Raw genomic sequence first — 19,984 nt, forward strand, 5'->3', positions numbered from 1 at the left:
GAGACGCGACGTGGGAGACAGCAGATCATCGGTCTAATCACTCGTGACCCCACACGACCTCCAACCTCCCTTGGCAACAGCTGGATCATTGTGGGGAGTGTGGCTCCCTCTAGTGGACATCTGGCACTTTACGTCAGGATTCAAACTTAAAATCTCAGCTGTTTGACTTTGAACTTTTTGCTTTAAAAAATATTCATTGATATTTTCTTTGCTTGTTCACAGTCTGTAAGGTGACCACACTGCTTTCAGATGTTTTGAATATGATATTTTAAAACATAGACAATTAACGCAAGCAAAAATGAATAGGAAACATTTGTTTTAAGTGTTGTTTTATTGAGGTGACGAAGGGTAAGGGTAAGAAATGTGTTAAAAACGAGTCAAAAAAACAATCAACAAAAGTGCAATTTCCACCTTCATGTTTGTGCGTCTAGAGCAGCTCAGACAGCATCTCCCTAACCTGCCGTCGCTCTCTAGGGGAGAGAAAGAAAATCTGAACTAAAACCATGGACTGGATTTGATATTTAAAACCTTAAACTTGTAGCTCCTTCACTGTCTAAGAGTCAGGCGAACGCAACTGGACTTCTTTTGGTGTTGGCGGTGTTTCACCTCTCAGAGAGGCCTCTTCAGCTACATTTGGATGTAAGCTAACTTTGAATGAGTTCTTTTGTAAGCTCTATAACCAGAGAGGTATTAATAGGCTAAATTGAAAACTCAATAACTTGTGCTGAATACGGATGATTCACTGGTAGCCAAATTAAATCTACTGCCTCATTTATGGCTACAATCTCCAATTAAAGACGTCCAGTCTTTCTCAGAAGACTCCGTTCTATTAACACACGGATTAAGCAGATTGAGATTTATTGAAATATGCGACAGCCCTGGTGATGAAGATGATGGAGAAGAGCGGTCATGTGGTCTTGGAGTTGATCAGAACCACTTGGATGTTTCTCCTCCTCATCTCTCTGGACATCTGGCACCAGGAGCAGGGTGTGCAGAAGGTGGAGTACAGGCAGTCCTTGCATATGGTGCCCTGCAGGCCAAACCAAGTGACGTCATATTAAGAGGAATCTACCGAACATGCTGGCATAACCATACTGGACATAACTTCTCTAATAAAAATGTAAATATCTTTGAAAATCTTTTTTTTTTTTTTTTTTTTTGCAGTGTTGTAATCCTCTAATTCTGAGCTTCATAACATCCAATGATAACACGTCAACACGCCCCAGGTTGCAACTTTGAAAATAAGTTTATTTTCTAACATTTTTTTTTCTGGGTTCCCACATGATTTCAACACAATATGTCTCAATATCTCCCCAGTTAAAAATAAAATAAAATAAAATGAGGGATTGAACATGCATCCAAGACATTCCATGTCAAGAAAGAAGGTGGGATTTTGCCGTCAGTTTAAAAAAAGAGAAGGCAAATGTAATCAAAAGTATGGAAGCGTACATCTCCCACTAAAATAAAGGAGAGGAGGAATAAGTAAATGACTTAAAGTAAAGCCATGGTTGACAAAAGTTATGAGATTAAAAAAAGTAAATTTGAGTGGAAAATGTATGAATTTTGAATCTGGTCATTTTGACTTTTAATCAATGATGTGACTTAACTTTAAGAATATTTTCATTATCAAGGCATTTCCTGAATTAGCAGGCATCAATAATGACAGATCTTCCACCAGCAAATGATTAATGCCCTATTCCCTTAGAAGTTAAAAAAATATATATATAGAAATAGTTGACATATCTATGTGGAAATATACCGTAATTTAATAATAGCTACAACAAAAAAACATCAGATTGGGCTTTAAAGCCACCAGAGATCTAAAGTCTCAGAGAACTGAGGTCTTACTTTGATGCCGTAGCGCTGCCGCATGGAGACCCTCATGGACAAGCTGATGGGCGGGATGAGGCCAAAGTAGTCCAGCAGGGGGAGACAGAGACACTGGCCGTACTCCTTGGTGGTGTAGCAGGTAAAGCAGGGAAAACACCAATAAGCAAAACAGCCTTCACCAAGAAGAAGAACAAACAAATGATTAAAAAAGCAAAAAAAACAACAACTTCAACATCAGATTTGACGGTGAAAGAGTTTGTTGGACAAATGTTGTTCCGCGTCATCGGCTTTTTAATCTGGACTATAGATGGATGAAAATCAAGTTGTTGACTGGATGGACGGCTGGATAAATGTGTCAGGGATCATCTTAGAATGGCTTCAGTTCATAAATGGACTGAACAGGTGGCATCGCTTTATTTTATTTTATTTTTATTTTTATTTTGTCAAACCACCAATAGTGATAATCCATGTTTCAGTTCTGACACCACAACGTTTGTGTTTTAAAGCACTGGGGTTGTGGTTCACAAAAACCTGTTGTTATTTCAATAAAAAAAAGTTGCCGTGTTCCTTCAAGCGATGGTTGTCACGGAAACGTACAACACCAGTATGGTTTCCTGGTGACTGAACGGCGGTGTGACGACACTTACACATGCCCAAGTCGTCACAGCAGTCACATATCCCAGACCCCCACTCATCGGACTCCTGGGACACCATGCTGGGCAGAGGCTGCGTCAGCACCAGCTTGGACGTCATGATGACCTCTGACAGGAAAACACAACAACCAAGAGTGAGTCGGAGTTTGGGCCCGAGTCAGGTGTTTCTCCAAGGATGGGCAGTGAACCCTAACTTCTCCAGACTTGATGGACCTCTAAGTGAGACGGAGGAAATCTTGTTTTTTGTTGTAGTTTTTTTTCTTTTCACACTGTAAACTCAGGCATTTGTTACTGGGGGGGAAAAGAAGACTCAGTTTTAGGGATTGGAGCCTGGTTACTGTGCTAATTGGAGTACCTGCCTAAACACACGGAAGCGTACATGGATTTACTTTCTTTAAAAAAAAAAAAAAAAACTCTGTTGAACACCTCTTTTTATGTCACTATGTCACACAATTAATTCTCAACTGTGATTTGATGCCATTATCAAGTTGTTTGTGTGGCAAACAGAAACTGAACCTCACCAAGGCGGTTGGGTTAGAAATGCGTTCTTAGTGCATGAATGCAGGACTGCTCATGGTGACCCGTTCATGACCAGGCGGTCGATACACTCGCGCTCTGTTGGAGGCCTTTTTTTCCCCATGAAACCGGCACCTGAATCACTTGTGTTGAGAACCATTTCAGCGCCGACACGTCAGTTTATACCCCAATTTTAAACTGTAAGTAAAACAATAGTGACTGTCACTCTGTGTATCAGGATGGAAATAATTGGATGACTTTCCTTGTAACTGATCAGTAACAAGGGCGGCACGGTGGTGCAGTGGTCGGCACTGTGGCCTCACAGCAAGAAGGTTCCAGGTTCGAGCCCTGGCTCCATCATGGGGTCTTTCTGTGTGGGGTCTGCATGTTCTCCCTGTGCCTGTGTGGGTTCTCTCCGGTAGTCCGGCTTCCTCCCACAGTCCAAAGACATCAAGAAGGGTTCACCCTGGATGGGTCACCAGTCCATGGCAGGGCCAACACATGTAGACAGACAACCATTGGCTCTACCAGCCACGCCTACGGTCAATTTAGAGTCTGGATTAACCTCGTCCCCTCTTGATGTCTTTGGCACTCCGCTCCATAACCATGTACCCAAATAATAAATCGTATATCTCCAAGGACATTAAAGATTGCATCGTACAGAGGAAAGCAGCATTTAAGATTGGGGACCTGCGAAGCATGAAAAATATGCAATATGAAAGAACTTAATCAAAAACTAAGGACTGCTAGGAAAAAGGAGAGGGAGAAATTTGAATCTCACTGCACAGGAACGAACACTAAAAAACTACGGGACTCCACGAAAGCCACGACGAACATGTTACTCCAGCGAAGAGATGCGTAACTGTGTTAAACGAGGAGGAAAAGGCAAATGAGCTGAACAACTTCTTTTGCCGATTTGACTCTAGAGACTTTTCACATGAAATGAAAACAGCTTTGGACGGGATACCTGATTCAGCCCCCGGAGACATGACTATGACCAGCATGCTGTGGAGAGACTTTTTTCACACATCTGCCCCAGATGGGCGCCTACTGAAGCCCTTTAGCGAAGGACTGGCAGAAGCCTGGTGTCCCATCTTCCAGAAATCAATAGACACCCATTCTGTTCCCTCTACTCGGAAGAGTTCTATCATCATTCCTGCGCCTAAAAAAGCAAGTTGTAAGGAGAATAATGACCACCGTCCGGTTGCACTGACTTCGTTGGTTGTGCTTTGAGAAAACGATGATCGATTTTTTTTTTAAGACAGGAGTTATTTTATTTTTTTTAGATCCTTTTCAGTTTGCCTACAAGTGTAACAGAGGCACCATTTTAGCTGTGACGCATCTCATTGATAAACACTTAGAGGATTCTAGCTCATTTGCACGTCTTTTGTTGGTTGATTTTAGTTCAGCTTTTAATACATAGCTATAAGTACGACCTCCTCCCATCTGGCAGAAGGTTTAGAGTTCCTCACTGCAGACTGAACAGATATAAAAACTCATTTGTCCCTGCGTCAATTAAGCTGGTAAAGAAGTTCAGATAAGACCAGAGTTCAGACTTTTTTTTTTTTCCTCCTTCTTAGCATTTATTGAATTAATTAGGTGATATTTACCTATTTTACCACGCACTTTTGCACACTTAGGCACCTTGTATGACATGGTTGTGCCATGGGGTACTGTTTGGTACCAGATATATTTTTGTACTGGATGTATTTTTGTATTGGATGTATGTGTGTGTTGTATGTGGAGTGTGGCGGCAGCCTGGGTGTTGGCCCAAAACAAATTGCTCACTTCTGAGACAATAAAGTCAATCTTGAATCTTGAATCTTGAATCTTGCTATCATTCAGCACAACAGTTTATGTTCCAAAAGAGTCCGGAATTTAGAGTTGACGTGCTTTCAAAGTGGTAGACAAAGGTTTTATGGAGTTATTCGAATGTTATGAGACAACAACTTCATCTTAAAGCAACTGCTTTTTTTGTTGAAATGTTTTGTCTTGGCGGCCATTAAATCTCATTCACACATTCTTTGAAATCTTCTCTGAAACTTCATTAGAAACTTTTAGGCTCTCCGATCAAAGAATTTCCTAAGCCAGTGAGAGTGAAACTAGCTCTAATGATGCTTCTATTGGCGGTGCATCGGTGGCGACTCTCCTCCTGACAGTCCCTCACCGACAGCTTCCAGCTCCTGCAGTTCTCAGTCATTAAAGCCAACAGGCAAGGCAAGGCAAGGCAATTTTACTTGTAGAGCCCGTTTTCACCAACAGTTTGTCTCAAAGGGCTTCACATGGCATCATAACAACATCCTCTGCCCTCAGACCCTCACATCGACTGAGGAGAAACTCCATAGAAAACCCTTTTAACAGGGAAAAATCTGAGAAACCTCAGGGTGAGCAACAGAGGAGGATCCCTCACCCAGGACGGACAGACGTGCAGTCGATGTTGTTACAGACAAGAAAACAGTTTACAATGCAGAATGTGAGAAACACGGAAATGTTAATAACAGCTGAAGAAGGAAGCCTCTGGAAGGGGAGGCAGGGAGAGCAAGCCAGCTTGATGGGGGACTGGATGATAGACTGGTTCATGGAAGGGGAGCGCAGGCCGGTGTAAGAGCAGGGATAAAAGGGGGGGGGGGGCGATACAGGCGGCGGTTGGGGCTCTGGTGGATCTGTGGAAACACAGAGAGACTGCGAGACACCAAGGCCAAACTACAAAGTGCAACAAGTAATGGTAATGACAGTTCCAAAAATGTGCAGGGAGGAGAGGAGGAGAGAGGGGGAGAGGAGAGGAGAGGAGGGAAGGGCTCCATGTAACCTGATGTGTCCCCCAGCAGTCTAAGCCTGTAGCAGCATAGCTATCAATGGTTCAGAGCTACCTGAACCAGTCCTGACTGAAGGCTCTGTCATAGAGGAAGGTCTTAAGCCTGCACTTAAACGTAGTTAAAGTGTCTGCCTCTCTGACCCATGGAGAGATGCTGGTTCCACATTAGAGGAGCCCGGTAACTAACAACATGTGTATAAACATAAAGACAAGGAGAAGGATAGCACACGTTCTTCAGACTGACCTGTGTTTCACCTGTGTGTGAGGGTGTGTGATGAGACGAGAGCGCTCCGCGTCGGACGTCCCGTCACAGGTGATGGGATGACGATGAATGAACACTGAACACTTGCTGTGTTCAAAAATACCTGCAGAACGTGTGACACCTGAGAGCACAAACCGGACCAACCAGTCCTTCTTGACCTGCGTCACTGCAACCTTTATTTGTTGTATCCAGCTGAGAGGAGAAGGTGAGGCCATGACAGGATTGCGGGAAAAAAAAACTTCTACAAAAACTGTGATTATTTCCCAGAGATCAAGAAGATCTCGATGTAAACATCCTGATCCGACCACCTGACACGGAGCAGAGGAAACCTTCTGAAGACGGACCCAGACACACGAAGAGCGCTGCTCCGCAGTTATTTGGAGAAGTACCATACAGTTGGCCTCTTTTGAAAAGAAACAACCTCAAAGGACTGAATTTGAATGAAACGGAGGGAGGATTTTTATCCTCACTGTTGATGGACTGTTAAATCCTGAGGCGAGATCTTTGCTACACAATAAACACTGTTGACCTGAAACCAAACGAAATGCATTCCTTCCCTCCGTCCAACCAGACGACCTAATTTAGGAAGTGACAGGTAGCAGATGACATCGCAGCAATTTCATGAGACAATCCCAAACCTTATTTCTCTGTAAGTCGTTAACATGTTGCAATATGAGGTGTGGTTGATTGTGAAATACATTTTTGGTGATGATTATGCGTGACAACTAGTGTTTTACTGATCTTTTTATATGGATTATACTCTTTTTTGTGCTTTATTGTAATTTCATCTCATTTGAAGTCTTCTTTTTATTCTCCTTCTTGTGTTATCCTTATTTCCACGTTCTCTTTTAGCTTGATTTAATGTTCATTTAACGTGTCTTTAATGTCTTCGCAGTAAAACACGCTGAGCTGCACTTTCTTCATAAGAGGTGCTTTTGACATCTCACATGCAGGATACTCGCGCAGAGGCTGACTGACTGAGAGCAAAGCGCTGTTTATCTGCGATCGTCGCGTTGGCGTGATTGCATCTGCGTTTATTTTAACTGAATCGCAACAATCTTTGCTTTCCATCAACACATCAGAGCTACCGAGCACTCGGCTGTTGTTTCCTCAGAATTACCAAGAAGCAGACGAATGTGGGTCGTCCTCTCCACCAGGAAGTTTCTCATTCACATAATTGCATAGGTATGCTCTTGAGTGTGCAAGGCGGTCCTAGTCACATGCTTTATGTGGGAGCTGAAGGAAAGGTCCTGGTCAAAAATGACTCCAAGGTTCCTTGCAGTTGTACTCGAAGTTAGGGTGATGCCATCTAGAGTAGAGATCCGATTTAAGAGTGTGTCCCTGTGGTGTTTAGGTCCAAACACGATGACCTCAGTTTTATCTGAATTGAGCATTAAGAAGTTAGAAGACATCCAGGATTTAATGTCTTTCAGGCAGTCTTGCAGATGAGTAAACTGGCTTGTGTCGTCTGGCTCCATCGACAAGTAAAGTTGTGTGTCATCTGCATAACAGTGGAAGTTGATCGAGTGCTTCCGGATTATGTCACCTAATGGGAGCATGTAAAGAGTGAAGAGAATCGGTCCTAAAACTGAACCCTGTGGTACACCATATGTAACTCTGCTATACTCAGAATGGTCATTATTAACATTAACAAACTGAAACCTGTCAGATAAGTAGGACTTAAACCATTTTAGGGCAGTTCCTTTAATCCCAATGTCATGGTCTAGTCTCTGTAGCAGGATGCTGTGGTCGATGGTGTCAAATGCAGCACTGAGGTCCAAAAGGACAAGCACAGAGACAAGACCTCTGTCTGAAGCTATAAGAAGATCATTAGAGACTCTGACCAGTGCTGTTTCAGTGCTATGGTGTTCCCTGAATCCAGACTGGAAGGCTTCAAAGAGCTCGTTGCTGTGCAGATGTTCATGTAGCTGCTCCAGGACAACCTTCTCAAGGATCTTGGAGATGTAGGGGAGGTTGGATATTGGTCTATAGTTGGCTAACACATCTGGGTCAAGAGAAGGTTTTTTAAGTAAAGGGTTGATGACAGCCACCTTAAAGGCCTGTGGAACATAACCTGTGACAAAGGAAAGATTAATTTGATTTAATATAGAAGTGTTGACTAGAGGGAAGGCATCCTTAAGGAGGCTTGTTGGGATGGGATCCAGCAGACAAGTGGCTGACTTGGAGGAACCGACTGCAGAAGTTAATTCTGACAGGTCGATGGGGGAGAAGCTGTCCAAGTATTCACCAAGTCTGGGAGGTGCTTCTATGGGGACTGTAGTCTGTCCTCCATTACTGGCAATCTTCATTCTAATATTCACAATCTTTTCAGTAAAGAAAGAAAGGAAGTCGTTACTGCTGAGAGTTGGGGGGATGCATGGCTCAACAGCACTATGGTTCTTGGTGAGCCTGCCCACGGTGCTGAAGAGGAACCTGGGGTTGTTCTTATTCTTTTCTATCAGGGACGAGTAGTAAGCGCTTCTGGCATTACGGAGTTCTTTTTTAGATATTAATAAACTCTCCTTCCAGGCTTGGCGGACTTCCTCGTGCTGGCTGGAATGCGTCTTCCTTTCCAGTTGTCTGGTCTTCTGTTTTAAGGCACGCAGCTCTGGGCTGTACCAGGGAACTATTCTTTTCTGGTTGATAACCTTCTTCTTCAGGGGAGCTACGGCATCAAGTGTCCCAAGGAGTGCTGCTGCAGTGCTGTCCACAAGATAGTCTACCTGCGAGGGGGTGAAATCAGCATAACTGCCCAATATATTATTACAAGATGTGGCAGCAAGCTCTGCTGGAATAAGCTCCTTAAATCTAGAAACAGCAGTGTCAGATAGACTTCGACTGAAGCGGGACTTTTTCCCAGGTAGGATATAATTTGTTAAAGTAAATTCAAATGTAATTAAGGAGTGATCAGCTATGCTCTGAGTGGAACACCTCTCCAAACTTGACCAAAAAAAAAAAAAAGTCCGCTTGGACTCAAGGACGAGCTGAGAAGATTTCGGTGGTCACAGGTCGTTCACGTGAATCGACACCTCAGGAGCCTGGGGGGCGTTTCCCTTACATCTGACCGCCAAGCGCCCACTGCACATTACAGTTCATCGACAACAGGAACAGGCTGTATTGTAAAGATAATAACTTTAAAAAGAGTTCACCATGGAGTAATGATGGAAACCATATCACGATGTATTTATGTTGCACTCAACATTTGTGTCAGTGCAATTCAATGGCGGTGGGAGGAGCCGCTGCGGCGTACAGCCATGCCGCAGCACCTCGGGTGATCGTGTTGAATACGGCAGCTTTATTTTTAGCTTCTTTAACATGCTTGTAAAACTCTCAGGTCATGAACTACATACAGGAGCTTTTTCTCTATAACTGAGATCAACGGTCGGCAAGTGCAAACTGACCCCAATGCACCACCATACAGTTTTTACCCCCACACTGACCTTTGGTCCAGAGAGTTCTGTGAATGGAGGGAAAGCTGCCGGTCAACATGTGAACGGCCTGGTGATCACGTGACACAGACGAAAGAGTTGAGACTGAAACATTTTGAGGTAGAGGAGGAAAATGCTGCGATTCTATCCAGGGAAAGTTTTCACTGTGAGCGTAGTCACAGTCGCCGCCGTCAAGAATCATTTTCATCAGGGCCTGAGCCTGAAGAATCTCAGGGGCGAAGACTCTGTTGAAACTGTTAGGTTTCCTTCTTCCTCTTCTTTCTTCATTATTACTGTAATTAGCTGAAGCAGTTGCGCTAAAGGACACGAGCCGCGCCCGTCATCGTGCAGCACGCGGAAGAAGTTCAGCTAAAGAGCGCTTCAGTAACACTTGCACTGCATTCAGTAAAAGCAACCCAAGTGCAGGCCCACAGCCGCTACTGCTTTGTGACACACTGGGGTTTTCTCCTCCTGTGTGGAGGCGGACCGACCGTTCACGACATGGAAGGAAACTTGAAAAGTCAATGCAACCAGTGAAAATAAAGTTGTTCTTTTGAATCATCCTCACACACCACGACTCTCTGGACCTTCCATGAATAAAAAAATAACTTTTGATATGTGGTCACTCAACTGACACACACACACACACACTCACACACTCTCATGCTGAACCCCGCTACGCCCAGCCGTCCTCCACCTTTGTTCACAGCAGATAAACCTGTTGAACTCAGGTGATGGTGACGACTCCCGAGCAAACAAGCCGCAGAGGTTACAGTCCATCGGCTGTCAGGCCCATTCAGACCTTTTGCCCAGAATCCCACAGATGATGAGAGCAGAGAAAATTTAAAAAATAACCAAAAAAAAGCAGCGGCAAATTTTCATCAGTATGACTTCAGGATTCATTTGTGCCTGACTTCCTAGCCAACATGCCCGCCTCTTCTGAGCCTTCAAGCTGTCCAACACAACCGTCACCACAAACCCCAGGCAGAACACCTAAGATGTGTGGGCGTGCGGCCGCCGGCTCGGGGCCGATTCCTGGCCTCTCTGGATTTCTTTCATCAAAAATACGTACGCCGTTGGTTCAAAGGTCAAAGCAGGACCAAAGGATACGTCACCAACTTGGTATGAACACTGAGAGCAAACAAGTGGAAAACACTTCCAGGGGAGGGAGGACATCATATTTTCTCCTATTCGTTTTTGTCACTGTTATATTTGATAGAGTTTTAAATTACAATTACATTTCTTTGAATTGATAGTTTATCTTTGCTATAGAAACAATTGCTGACAAGTTATTCAAATAAACTAACTCCATAAATAGTGTGTGTGTGAGAGAGAGAGAGAGAGAGAGTGAGCGAGAGAGAGGGAGAGAGAAAGAGAGAGGGGGGGGGTATAAAGTGAAGGAGTCGGTGTCACACAGACCAGTGGTGCTGAGAGGAGGAGAGAAGAGGCTCTCACGCTGAGGATCTGGTATGTAATCGATCCAAATAAATGATCCCAATATTCTGTGTGTTCAGATTCATCATGTACAGATAGAAAGACACTCTTGGTTGCTGCATGATTTTCATCGTAAGCACGTCAGCATTTACCTGGCAAGAGGCGGAAATGCAGCTGGTATTTTTTAGCATATTTATCTTACTGAGTAAACTAAAGGCATCATCTTTGGCTCCTAAAATGCACCACTGGTTTCTGTGCAGGGTGCAGTTACAGTTCACTAATCTGGACTTTACTCCAGGAAAATTAAAGTAACTTGGATTTATTAGGGGAGTTAACCTCTTAAACCCCAGAGGTCTGATTCACCTGGAAAGATACAATCCAAATAAATCCAGAGCAGCTCAGCAACCCTCAGGTCTACAGGCAGTTACACTATAACTGAGTAATCTGGGATGAGACAAACAAAAAATGTGACTCTTCCATTTCTTCATCCAGATTAGACAGTGGACAACAGCATGATAACAATGATAAATGAACACAAATAAAAGAGCTTCTAGCGGCTGTGGACGGGACCGAGCGCATCCCCCCGAGCATTCATGTTCAGCTGCAGCAATAGCGCTATCAGGTGACCCGGGGACACAGGCACTCCGAGGCCATCAGTGTGTGTGTGTGTGTGTGTGTGTGTGTGTGTGTATACACACACACACACACACACACACACACACACACACACACACATGAATTAAAGACTTTTTGTTCTTAAAACTCAGCAAAAAATGCTACAGGTTAATTTAGCTCATTTGTGAACTGAAGTAAACACGGGACACCCGATCATTGTCTTTCTAGCAACTCTCCCAAAACCTGCTCTTTGCATGGCTTTGGGTTTGTGACGTCCACAGATCTCTGCCTCCCTCTAGTGGACACTCTCAGGTGCAACCAGCTCTCTCAGGAAGAAAATCACCAACATTTTCTGCCAACTGCTCAGAGTCAAACTCCAGCTTTCAGCAAACATTCTCCCGTGATGCTGCCAGCATGACGCAGCAGAAGGACAGACGTCCTGCGCGTCCCATTTGTGCGTCTTTGCTGAGGTCCACAAGACTGTAGAGGCTCATTTTCCCACTTTTGTCCTTCAGCCTGTTGGTTTTCTGAAAAATTCATTAGATAGTGGCCGTTGGTCCTTACGCCTGCAAACTTGTCCACAAGGCAGGAGAGTAACGTCTGCTGTCCCTTCAGGCTGTCAGCTTTAGATTGCACTTCTCTAATTTAATCTCAACTAATGCTCAACAAAGATGTGCTGTCTCTAACCAGGTGGGAACCTGTGACTACAGAGTGATGGAAGGCACTGGTAGCATCGAGATGTTGGCTCCCGGTCTGGGTTGTACCTCCACCACGGCAGCCCCCCATCTCCCAGACCCCCTGCAGAAGCTGCACGGGCAAGCGGACTCTTTCCTCACTGCTGCCAGGCTTCTCCGCAGGGGATGGAGGGATGGGGGTAAGGGGACGCGATGGCAACTTTCCCAATCTGACTCCTTTGAAGATGAAGCTTTTCTCTCCAGTTCGGATGAAAAACAGGATGCAAACCGTGCTGAGGTTCTCCTGACAGACCCCAGGAGGAAGGTCTTCCCGGTGAACAGCAAGAAGACGGCTGAGGACATAGAGACAAGCTCTGAGAGAACGGCAGATGCAGCGAGGGGTACCAGACTCTCAGCAAACAAACCGCTGGTTGCCTGCAGCCAGACAGGTGTTGTGTACGTCTGGTCGACCGGCTGTCGCACCACATGCAGACAGTCCAGAAGATTCAAGGCTCCAATTCTGCCAGCAATTGCTGAGATGTAGTTTTTACCACAACTTCTTTAAGAGAGGACAATGACTGACATGCAGCATGGAAATCCAGGTGGTTACAACATCTGGACTTCCTCACACCCAAATATAATAACAGGGGTTCCTTAAACTCCGCATACTTGGATACGTCTGACTGTGGGTTCTGTTCTTTTAGATTTTAATTAAATTTTGAACATATTTTCTTTCTAATGTCATTTTTAAAGGGGGAAGATTTTTTTAATGCAGATTTAACCATTTAAATAAATTCAACTTCCAAGGAAAACTCCTTTTGACAGATTTATCATCTCAGTCCTTCAACCCAAAGGGTTAAAAAAAGCACCATTATTATGTTTCCTGGTAAACACCTGATTTTTTAGGAGTTCTTCAGTTACATTAATGCCTAGATTTGATTTAAAAAAATACCCAACATTTGTAACAGAAGCCATGTGACCAGAGGCATTTGACAAAAAAAAAAAAACAAGCAGAAAAAGTGCACCCCCCCCCCCCCAAATGGCAGGAAACAAAATGGTGCCAACAATGATGCTGACAACAAACGATTGTCTAGACAAAAACTTACGAGTAGAACCGGACCCTGGTTTATTAAAGGAAGTCGCATTTCAAACGGCCACACTTGAACCATTAAAGAGCTCAGCAGCAAAGAAGGTGGGAGGCCTGGACACACAGCAGAGCAACAGACGGTGCCACTGGAAGCGCAAACACACACATCCACTTTTAGAAGATGGAGGAAAAGAGGAGAAGTCACAGTTTCCTTTGACACACACTTGACATTAACAACCAGTGGTATCACACCACTGCAGCTCTGACAGGATGACAGCGTCCTTGTACCATCAGGAGAAACTCCTGCACACTGTCACACTATAGTCAGTAAAAGAGAGTTTTAATAAGGAGGCGTCTGTCTTTCATCAGATCGTTCTTGTAAAACGAAAGCGGTGAGCGTTCAGGATACAAACACAGCGGCAACCTCAGATTCGGATTCAGAAAACTTTATTGTCTGTCATAAAAGAAAATCTTCTAAACCAGACCATACACTGATTAGAAACAATTGCACAGCAAAGATCTTAAAAACAAGAATAAAATTAAAACTGTAAAAAGAGACAAGCAAAGTGAAAATAAACTCAAAAGTGCACAGGAGGGGGGGGGGGGGGGAATCAAGTGGCAACAACTTTTCAGAAATGTATCACAAGAACTATGGACACAGCACACAGGAGACAATGAATAGCTTGTGATAAAAGTTACAAAAACTTTTCATCCCCAGGTGTAATATGGAAAATAATACATATATATATATATATATATATATATATATATATATATATATATATATATATAACAGAAAACATTCATTAAAAGAAACGTTATTCAAGGTCATAATAATGAGAAACCCAGGGGGAAGTAAGCTAACGCTAGCGGCCTCAGAGCTCAGAGGGCCGGCGTAGCGTCTGTTTCTGACGGGGTTGCTGACTGCAGCGAGCGCCTGGCTAATCATCCTGCTAGCTGGGCCTCACCACTCACCGGCTATCTGCAGCCAGGGGCGGGGCTTAGAATAGCCTGGGTATGCAGGTGAAACAAGGTGAGCGCGTACTGCTGGCTCAGCTGTCTAGGGTGGTTAAACACTATGTTGATAGCTTAGCTTAGCCTCTTCACTCGCCAGCAGCTGGGACCAGTCAGGACTCAAAGTCCACCACCACAACATCTTAACATTAGGATTAGATCAGATCTAGACCCAGATCAGATCTAGATCCAGATCACCTAACAGATCCTCAAAATGTAAATAAACAGCTTTCCTCTTTTATGGAGGAAAAATAATCTGACTTGATCAAACCGCTGACTTACATGGCGCAAAAAAATGCATATGCAAAATAAGAATAGAGAATAAAATCCACCTTTCTATTTTGAGTTAAATGCCACACAATCATTCCTGTTTTAATGACAGATACTGAAAGTTTGATCCAGCTGAAACAAAGACAGGATTACAGTCAGTCAGATCACATGTGAACCACTTGGTCCCAGCCCACAACACCCGTCACAACACCTTGGCATACTTGATGATGGTTTCTCCAGGTGAAACACATCCAGACACCAATTGATATAAGAAGTTAAGGAGCGCTTCAAACCATTCTACCAAATTTTCCCACGCATGACTGAAAAATGACTTGGGTGGTCGGTACATCTCACTGGTGAAGTGTTGTCCACCGTGAGCTTCGACCATCTCATCGATTCTCCCCAGGAGGTTTCTGACCTGCAGCCTGTATCTTCCGTCTCTATTGTTAAACACACAGAACCGACCCCCACAAAAGGTGACCAGCTCAGACATAGATGTGTTGGCCTCGATCCAGTCTTCAATGGTTCGGCCTGCTAGCTCGTCCCCATGAGTGAAAAGGACCATGGTGTAATTTGGGAAATCACTGCCAAACATCTGCGGCAGATTCTTCAGGAGAGATTGATCTACCTGGGAGGTTCGTCCTATTCTGACCACAAAGACAAAGACATGAGGTCCAGGACTGACTAGGGTCGAGCTGGCCATGATCTCTGTGAGCAGCTGTTCAGGAGACAGACATCCACCACTGAAACCTGGCGTGTCCACCACAGTGACCCGACGACCCTCCACCTGAGCTGATGCTGAGATGCTTTCCCTGGTGATTGGGTCAACGTCCGAGCCTGTTCTAAAGGGCCTAGACGACCCAAGGATGGTGTTTCCTGTGGAGCTCTTCCCAGCTCCAGGCAGACCCAGCAGCACAATCCTCCTGTCCTCCAGAGTGACAGAGGTTCTGCCTGGGGAGGGAAACGCTGGTAGGGAGACAGAAAAAGGGAGAGATTGAATTCTACTCAGTCAGATCTGACAGGGAATGTCTTCTATATGTCAGTAACATTCACCACAGGCTGATGTGAGCTGAGTCTTTATTTTAGTTTTATTACTGTCATTAGCAGATGCAGGAGGTGGCAGACCCAGAGTTTTCTTCTGTCTGGCAACACTGGAACTCTGATGCAGGGAGCTTGTTGGTCTGAGCTCTGCAGGTCTACTGCTCATCTGGTTCTGGTTGTGTGCTGGTTTGGTACCTTGTAGGTGAGATCCTTGCCGTCTCCACTTCTTCAGCAGCTGTTGGACTTGTCCCCCTTCTCCATTTTTATTGTTGAGGAGATGATAACGGTTTCCAAACCCTTCAAGCATAGATGGAAGCACACTCTCTGGATCCTCATAGATGAAATCCTCCAGCGTCTTGTCGTGCAGGGCGTCCCCATGTGTGAAGAGCACATAAGTGTGTCTGAGCCCCTCTTCTCCTAGCATGCCCTTGACTGCATTCACAGCCCTCCTTTCCTCTTCGGTGAATCGGCCCAGCTTCACCACGACGAGAAACAGACAAGGTCTGGAGCCTCGCAGGAGGGCCTGACAGCAGGTTTCAATCTGCTGTTCAGCACCAGGACATAATATACCAGGAGTATCAATCAGTGAAACCTGCATTCCACACACCTTTCCTTTTTTTTCTGAGATTTCTTTTGTCACTGATCCAAAAGATAGTTTTGACACAAAGGCTGTGGTTCCCAGAATGGTATTTCCCGAAGCGCTCTTTCCAACTCCTGTGTGTCCAAGGAGCACGATGGTGACACCTGGATCCATGACTGATAATCAGGAAGTCTGCTAGAGACATAGGAAAGATGTCAAATCAGTCAGGAAATCTTTAGTTCCAGAGTTGAACCATAAACAGAAGACTTGGAACCACACCTCGGAACCTTCAACCTGGACCAACAAGCAGGGAGGAGCTGACGGACCTCTGAGAACAACACACTCACACTTTTATAGCTCCTTGCATTTTAAACAAACCAGCCAGCAGAGGGAAGAGCCTCAGCAGTAATATGGCCAACTGCAATTTTTTTTTTTTTTTTTTTTTTTTGCAAAATAGTGTCAAAATAGTGTAGTCAATAAAGTGCTATAATTACTATTGTACTTCTGACAGGTTCTTCACATCCTGTCCTATTAAAAACATCTTTGATTGATCCGGATCCTCACAAGTAACATGATCTTAGCTGCGAGTTTTAAAAATGAAAATGACAGTAATGGGCGTAAAAATGAACATTCCCAATAATATTACAAATTATATCACAGCTGCGATATCAGTCAGACACAGGAATATGATAGTACTTGAAAGAAAGAAAGAAAGAAAGAAAGAAAGAAAGAAAGAAAGAAAGGAAGTAAATCGGAACCTTCGACTCCAATCACATGACTTTAATATCCAGGAAGCGCGAACATTTGCGTCAAAGGAATCAAAAATGTTTCGCGTGAATAATGATAAAGCACTGGGGGGGGGGGGGGTTGAGAAAAAAGTACTTTATAACGATAACAGAACAAGAAAATAATGCACTTGCCGCATGTACTGTTGGTCCCTCGGCCTCTTCCTCCAGGAGTGCGCAACAAGAGTAGGGGCGAGCGGGGTTAGTTGAACCAGACGGTGCCACATGAAACCAGCCAGGAAAAAAAACAAACTTTCCATGAAGCCATGAAAGGGTTATAATCCACATCGCATCACTAGAAAAACACATTTCCACATAAATACATTATAAAGATTACAGTTTAAATTTTACTGCAAAAACTTGGTCAATGATAGAGTTAAGATTATTTACCCCCCTCCCTTTTGTTTAAAAAATATCTGTATTTAATGGTGGCTCCTGACCTATAGAGACTCAAATTACACTGAACCCTCCTGGTCCTAAGGTGTACAAATACGCTTTTATTTTGAAGTATAGCCATCAAACCAAATGGGTCATCTTACCCCGCTCGCCCCTACTTCTTTTCAGACTTCGATCGGAGGTTTTTTTTTTTTTTTTTTGGATGTTGTTGTTTGTTTTTGCGGGTTTATTTTTGCACCTACAACCAGTTCAGTTTCGTCCGTTGGTGTAAAATCACCAACGTTTCGGGAAAAGAGCCTGGAGGGATGGCGGCGAGAGGAGGCATCGGTAAGTAGAGAGTAAGAGAATAGACCTCAACAACTCGAGCAGTGAAACCGAAACCCCGTGGCTACACAGCAGCAATCTGGGATTCACCGCAGTGGATGAACGAGATTGGAGCAGCTCACACTAAATATTACAAACTTATGTCTCTGATTTGTACAAACACAACTGGTTACGTCCGTCCAACCAGTGAGTAACGTAAGCGCTGCTTGTGTTCACGTCTCCTGATCTCTCTTCTTCTCTGACAGGTGAACGGAGGAAAAGAAGGAACAGTAAAGGCGAACCTCCAGGTCAGCAACCTCAATCTAAAGCTTGTTTGATAGGACGTGCGTGTGTGTGTGTGTGTGTGTCATCCCACGCGTCCCTCACGCCAGGCAAGGGGGGGGGGGGCACAGCAGGTGGGCGGCTGGACCAGAACCAGAACCTGAGCTGCTTCCTTCAATAGCCAGCAGTTGTAAACGAGACCCCAGATCCGTGGACGGGGAAGTCACATTCCCCAAATTACTACAGAAAACCAACTGAAACGTCACATCTTCTATGTGTTCCCCCCCCAATTGTTCAAGTATCTACCGCCATTTCCTTCATGACATCGTCTCCTATCAGTGTTTGAAGTTGTGTTTGTCTGCTGCAGATTTCAGGCTGGTGCTTGTTGGGAAGACTGGAGCAGGAAAGAGCTCCAGTGGGAACACCATACTGGGAAGGGAGGCCTTTCCCTCAGCCCTCAGCCAGTCCTCCGGTAACACACTCATAACGCTGAGGTCTTTGTTCTCCTGCCGTTCTGGCAGCACTGGGAAGAGTTCCAGCTACTGCATCTGGTCTTGGTGCCATTTTGTGTGAGCTTCAACAGCATGTGTTCTCTGTCAACAGTGACCAGACAGTGCTGCAAGCAGAGTGGCGACGTGTTCGACAGGAACGTTACCGTCGTCGACACTCCCGGCCTCTTCGACACCTCGTTACCCGAGCACCGGCTGAAAAGGGAAATCTCCAAATGCATCAACATGTCAGCCCCGGGGCCCCACGCCATCCTGGTGGTGATCAAGGTGGGGCCCTTCACTAGTGAGGGGCAAGCAGCCGTGAGGCAAGTGGAGGAGATCTTTGGGGAGGACGCCTGGAAGTACAGCATCATCCTCTTCACCCATGATGAACAAACTGGATCAGACGTGGAGAGGAAGCTGGAGGAGGCTGGGGACGAGCTGCAGTCCATCCTGAGGAAGGTGGACAACAGGTACCACGTCCTCAACAACAGCCAAGCTGATGATCGTGGACAGGTACTGGACCTGCTGGATAAGATAGAGGAAATGGTTGAGGCCAACGGAGGAGAGTTCTTCTCCAACTACACCTACCTCGAGGTGGTCCACATGCTGCAGCAGAGAGAGGAGCAGCTCAAGACGTTCTATGAAAAGAAACTGCAGGAGAAAATAGAAGCTTTGGAAGCGAAGTACCAGCAGATCCTCCAGGAGTCTCAGCAGGCCCATCCGGGTGTAAAAAGGCGACATCAGGCTGAAGTTCAGGAAGTCCATCGGTTCTACCACGATTTAAAGAGGACTGCCCGTCACGTTGTGGAGCAGACCATGGTGACCGACTCCATCGACTCCATCCACAACTTTCACATGACACTGAGACTGAAATTGACCCCCTAAACTGCTGCACCACAGCAGGATTTTCAAAACCCGCTTCTGGTGACGTGTAATGAATAGTTGGCCACACTGGCCTCTGAACACACAACTGATGGTCACCGCTAGCACTGAATTCTGAGGGATTTATGAAACAGTGTCACACCAATGATCATGGTTAGAATTGACCGCCATAGGAAATCAGCGGGTATGAGTGTATTCTGGTCATCTTGTAGTTGAAAAGCAACCCCCCCACTCACACACACCATGTTGATGTTCTATTAGTCTTTTTTTCCAACATTTTTTCAATAAATTCTTATGGAGGAAAACAGTAAAAGTCTTGTCATATTCATCAGTCAATGCTGAACTTGATGCGTCCATCGGGGCAGCAGGAAGAAGCTCAGCTACAACGCTAAAGACTTTCCATCTCCAGTGAACACGGCCCACGTGGTGAGCGCCTTTATAATACTCAGTAATGTACGGTCAACACCACCTCTGAACTCACTGCAAACTCGCCCCCGGTGTCACTCTGTCCGCCAACCTCGATTCTACTTGTTTTGACTGTTCAAATGAGACGTCAACCGTCAAAATTGGCCGAGGGGTTCCTGAGACAGCGCTGTGCATCTCGTCAACCCCCCCCCCCCCCCACA

General features: G+C 45.0%; 3 protein-coding genes across 9 annotated transcripts; 1 reads left to right on the top strand and 2 right to left on the bottom strand.

Annotated features, from left to right (window-relative positions):
* Positions 1 to 323: 323 nt before the first annotated feature.
* ponzr2 (plac8 onzin related protein 2) lies at positions 324 to 6,212 on the bottom strand. 2 transcript variants are annotated; one of them, XM_086226589.1, is made up of 4 exons: positions 6,059 to 6,212; positions 2,478 to 2,591; positions 1,849 to 2,003; positions 324 to 1,030 (listed from the first exon to the last, which is right to left on the bottom strand). In XM_086226589.1, the coding sequence occupies exons 2-4, from the start codon at positions 2,581 to 2,583 to the stop codon at positions 908 to 910; spliced, it is 384 nt and encodes a 127-aa protein (XP_086082715.1). In that variant the 5' UTR covers positions 2,584 to 2,591; positions 6,059 to 6,212; the 3' UTR covers positions 324 to 907. The 2 variants fall into 2 exon arrangements, with proteins under 2 accessions (XP_086082715.1, XP_086082716.1); XM_086226590.1 differs by having other exon boundaries at positions 6,070 to 6,115.
* A 7,132-nt stretch (positions 6,213 to 13,344) lies between these two features.
* Positions 13,345 to 17,281, bottom strand: LOC147248359 (GTPase IMAP family member 9-like). Of its 6 annotated transcripts, XM_086226364.1 has the most exons (4): positions 17,140 to 17,281; positions 16,247 to 16,411; positions 15,652 to 15,994; positions 13,345 to 15,564 (listed from the first exon to the last, which is right to left on the bottom strand). In XM_086226364.1, the coding sequence occupies exons 2-4, from the start codon at positions 16,391 to 16,393 to the stop codon at positions 14,801 to 14,803; spliced, it is 1,254 nt and encodes a 417-aa protein (XP_086082490.1). In that variant the 5' UTR covers positions 16,394 to 16,411; positions 17,140 to 17,281; the 3' UTR covers positions 13,345 to 14,800. The 6 variants fall into 6 exon arrangements, with proteins under 6 accessions (XP_086082490.1, XP_086082489.1, XP_086082485.1 ...); XM_086226363.1 differs by having other exon boundaries at positions 15,835 to 16,411; XM_086226359.1 differs by having other exon boundaries at positions 15,652 to 16,411.
* A 304-nt stretch (positions 17,282 to 17,585) lies between these two features.
* On the top strand, positions 17,586 to 19,719 carry LOC147248360 (GTPase IMAP family member 7-like). Its single transcript, XM_086226946.1, has 4 exons — positions 17,586 to 17,727; positions 17,970 to 18,011; positions 18,353 to 18,457; positions 18,589 to 19,719. The coding sequence occupies exons 1-4, from the start codon at positions 17,706 to 17,708 to the stop codon at positions 19,359 to 19,361; spliced, it is 942 nt and encodes a 313-aa protein (XP_086083072.1). The 5' UTR covers positions 17,586 to 17,705; the 3' UTR covers positions 19,362 to 19,719.
* The last annotated feature ends 265 nt before the right edge of the window (positions 19,720 to 19,984 follow it).

Source organism: Aulostomus chinensis, chromosome 15 (assembly GCF_037954235.1).
Source record: "Aulostomus chinensis isolate RoL2024-O1b breed Wild chromosome 15, RoL_Achi_v1.0, whole genome shotgun sequence".
NCBI lineage: Eukaryota > Metazoa > Chordata > Actinopteri > Syngnathiformes > Aulostomidae > Aulostomus > Aulostomus chinensis.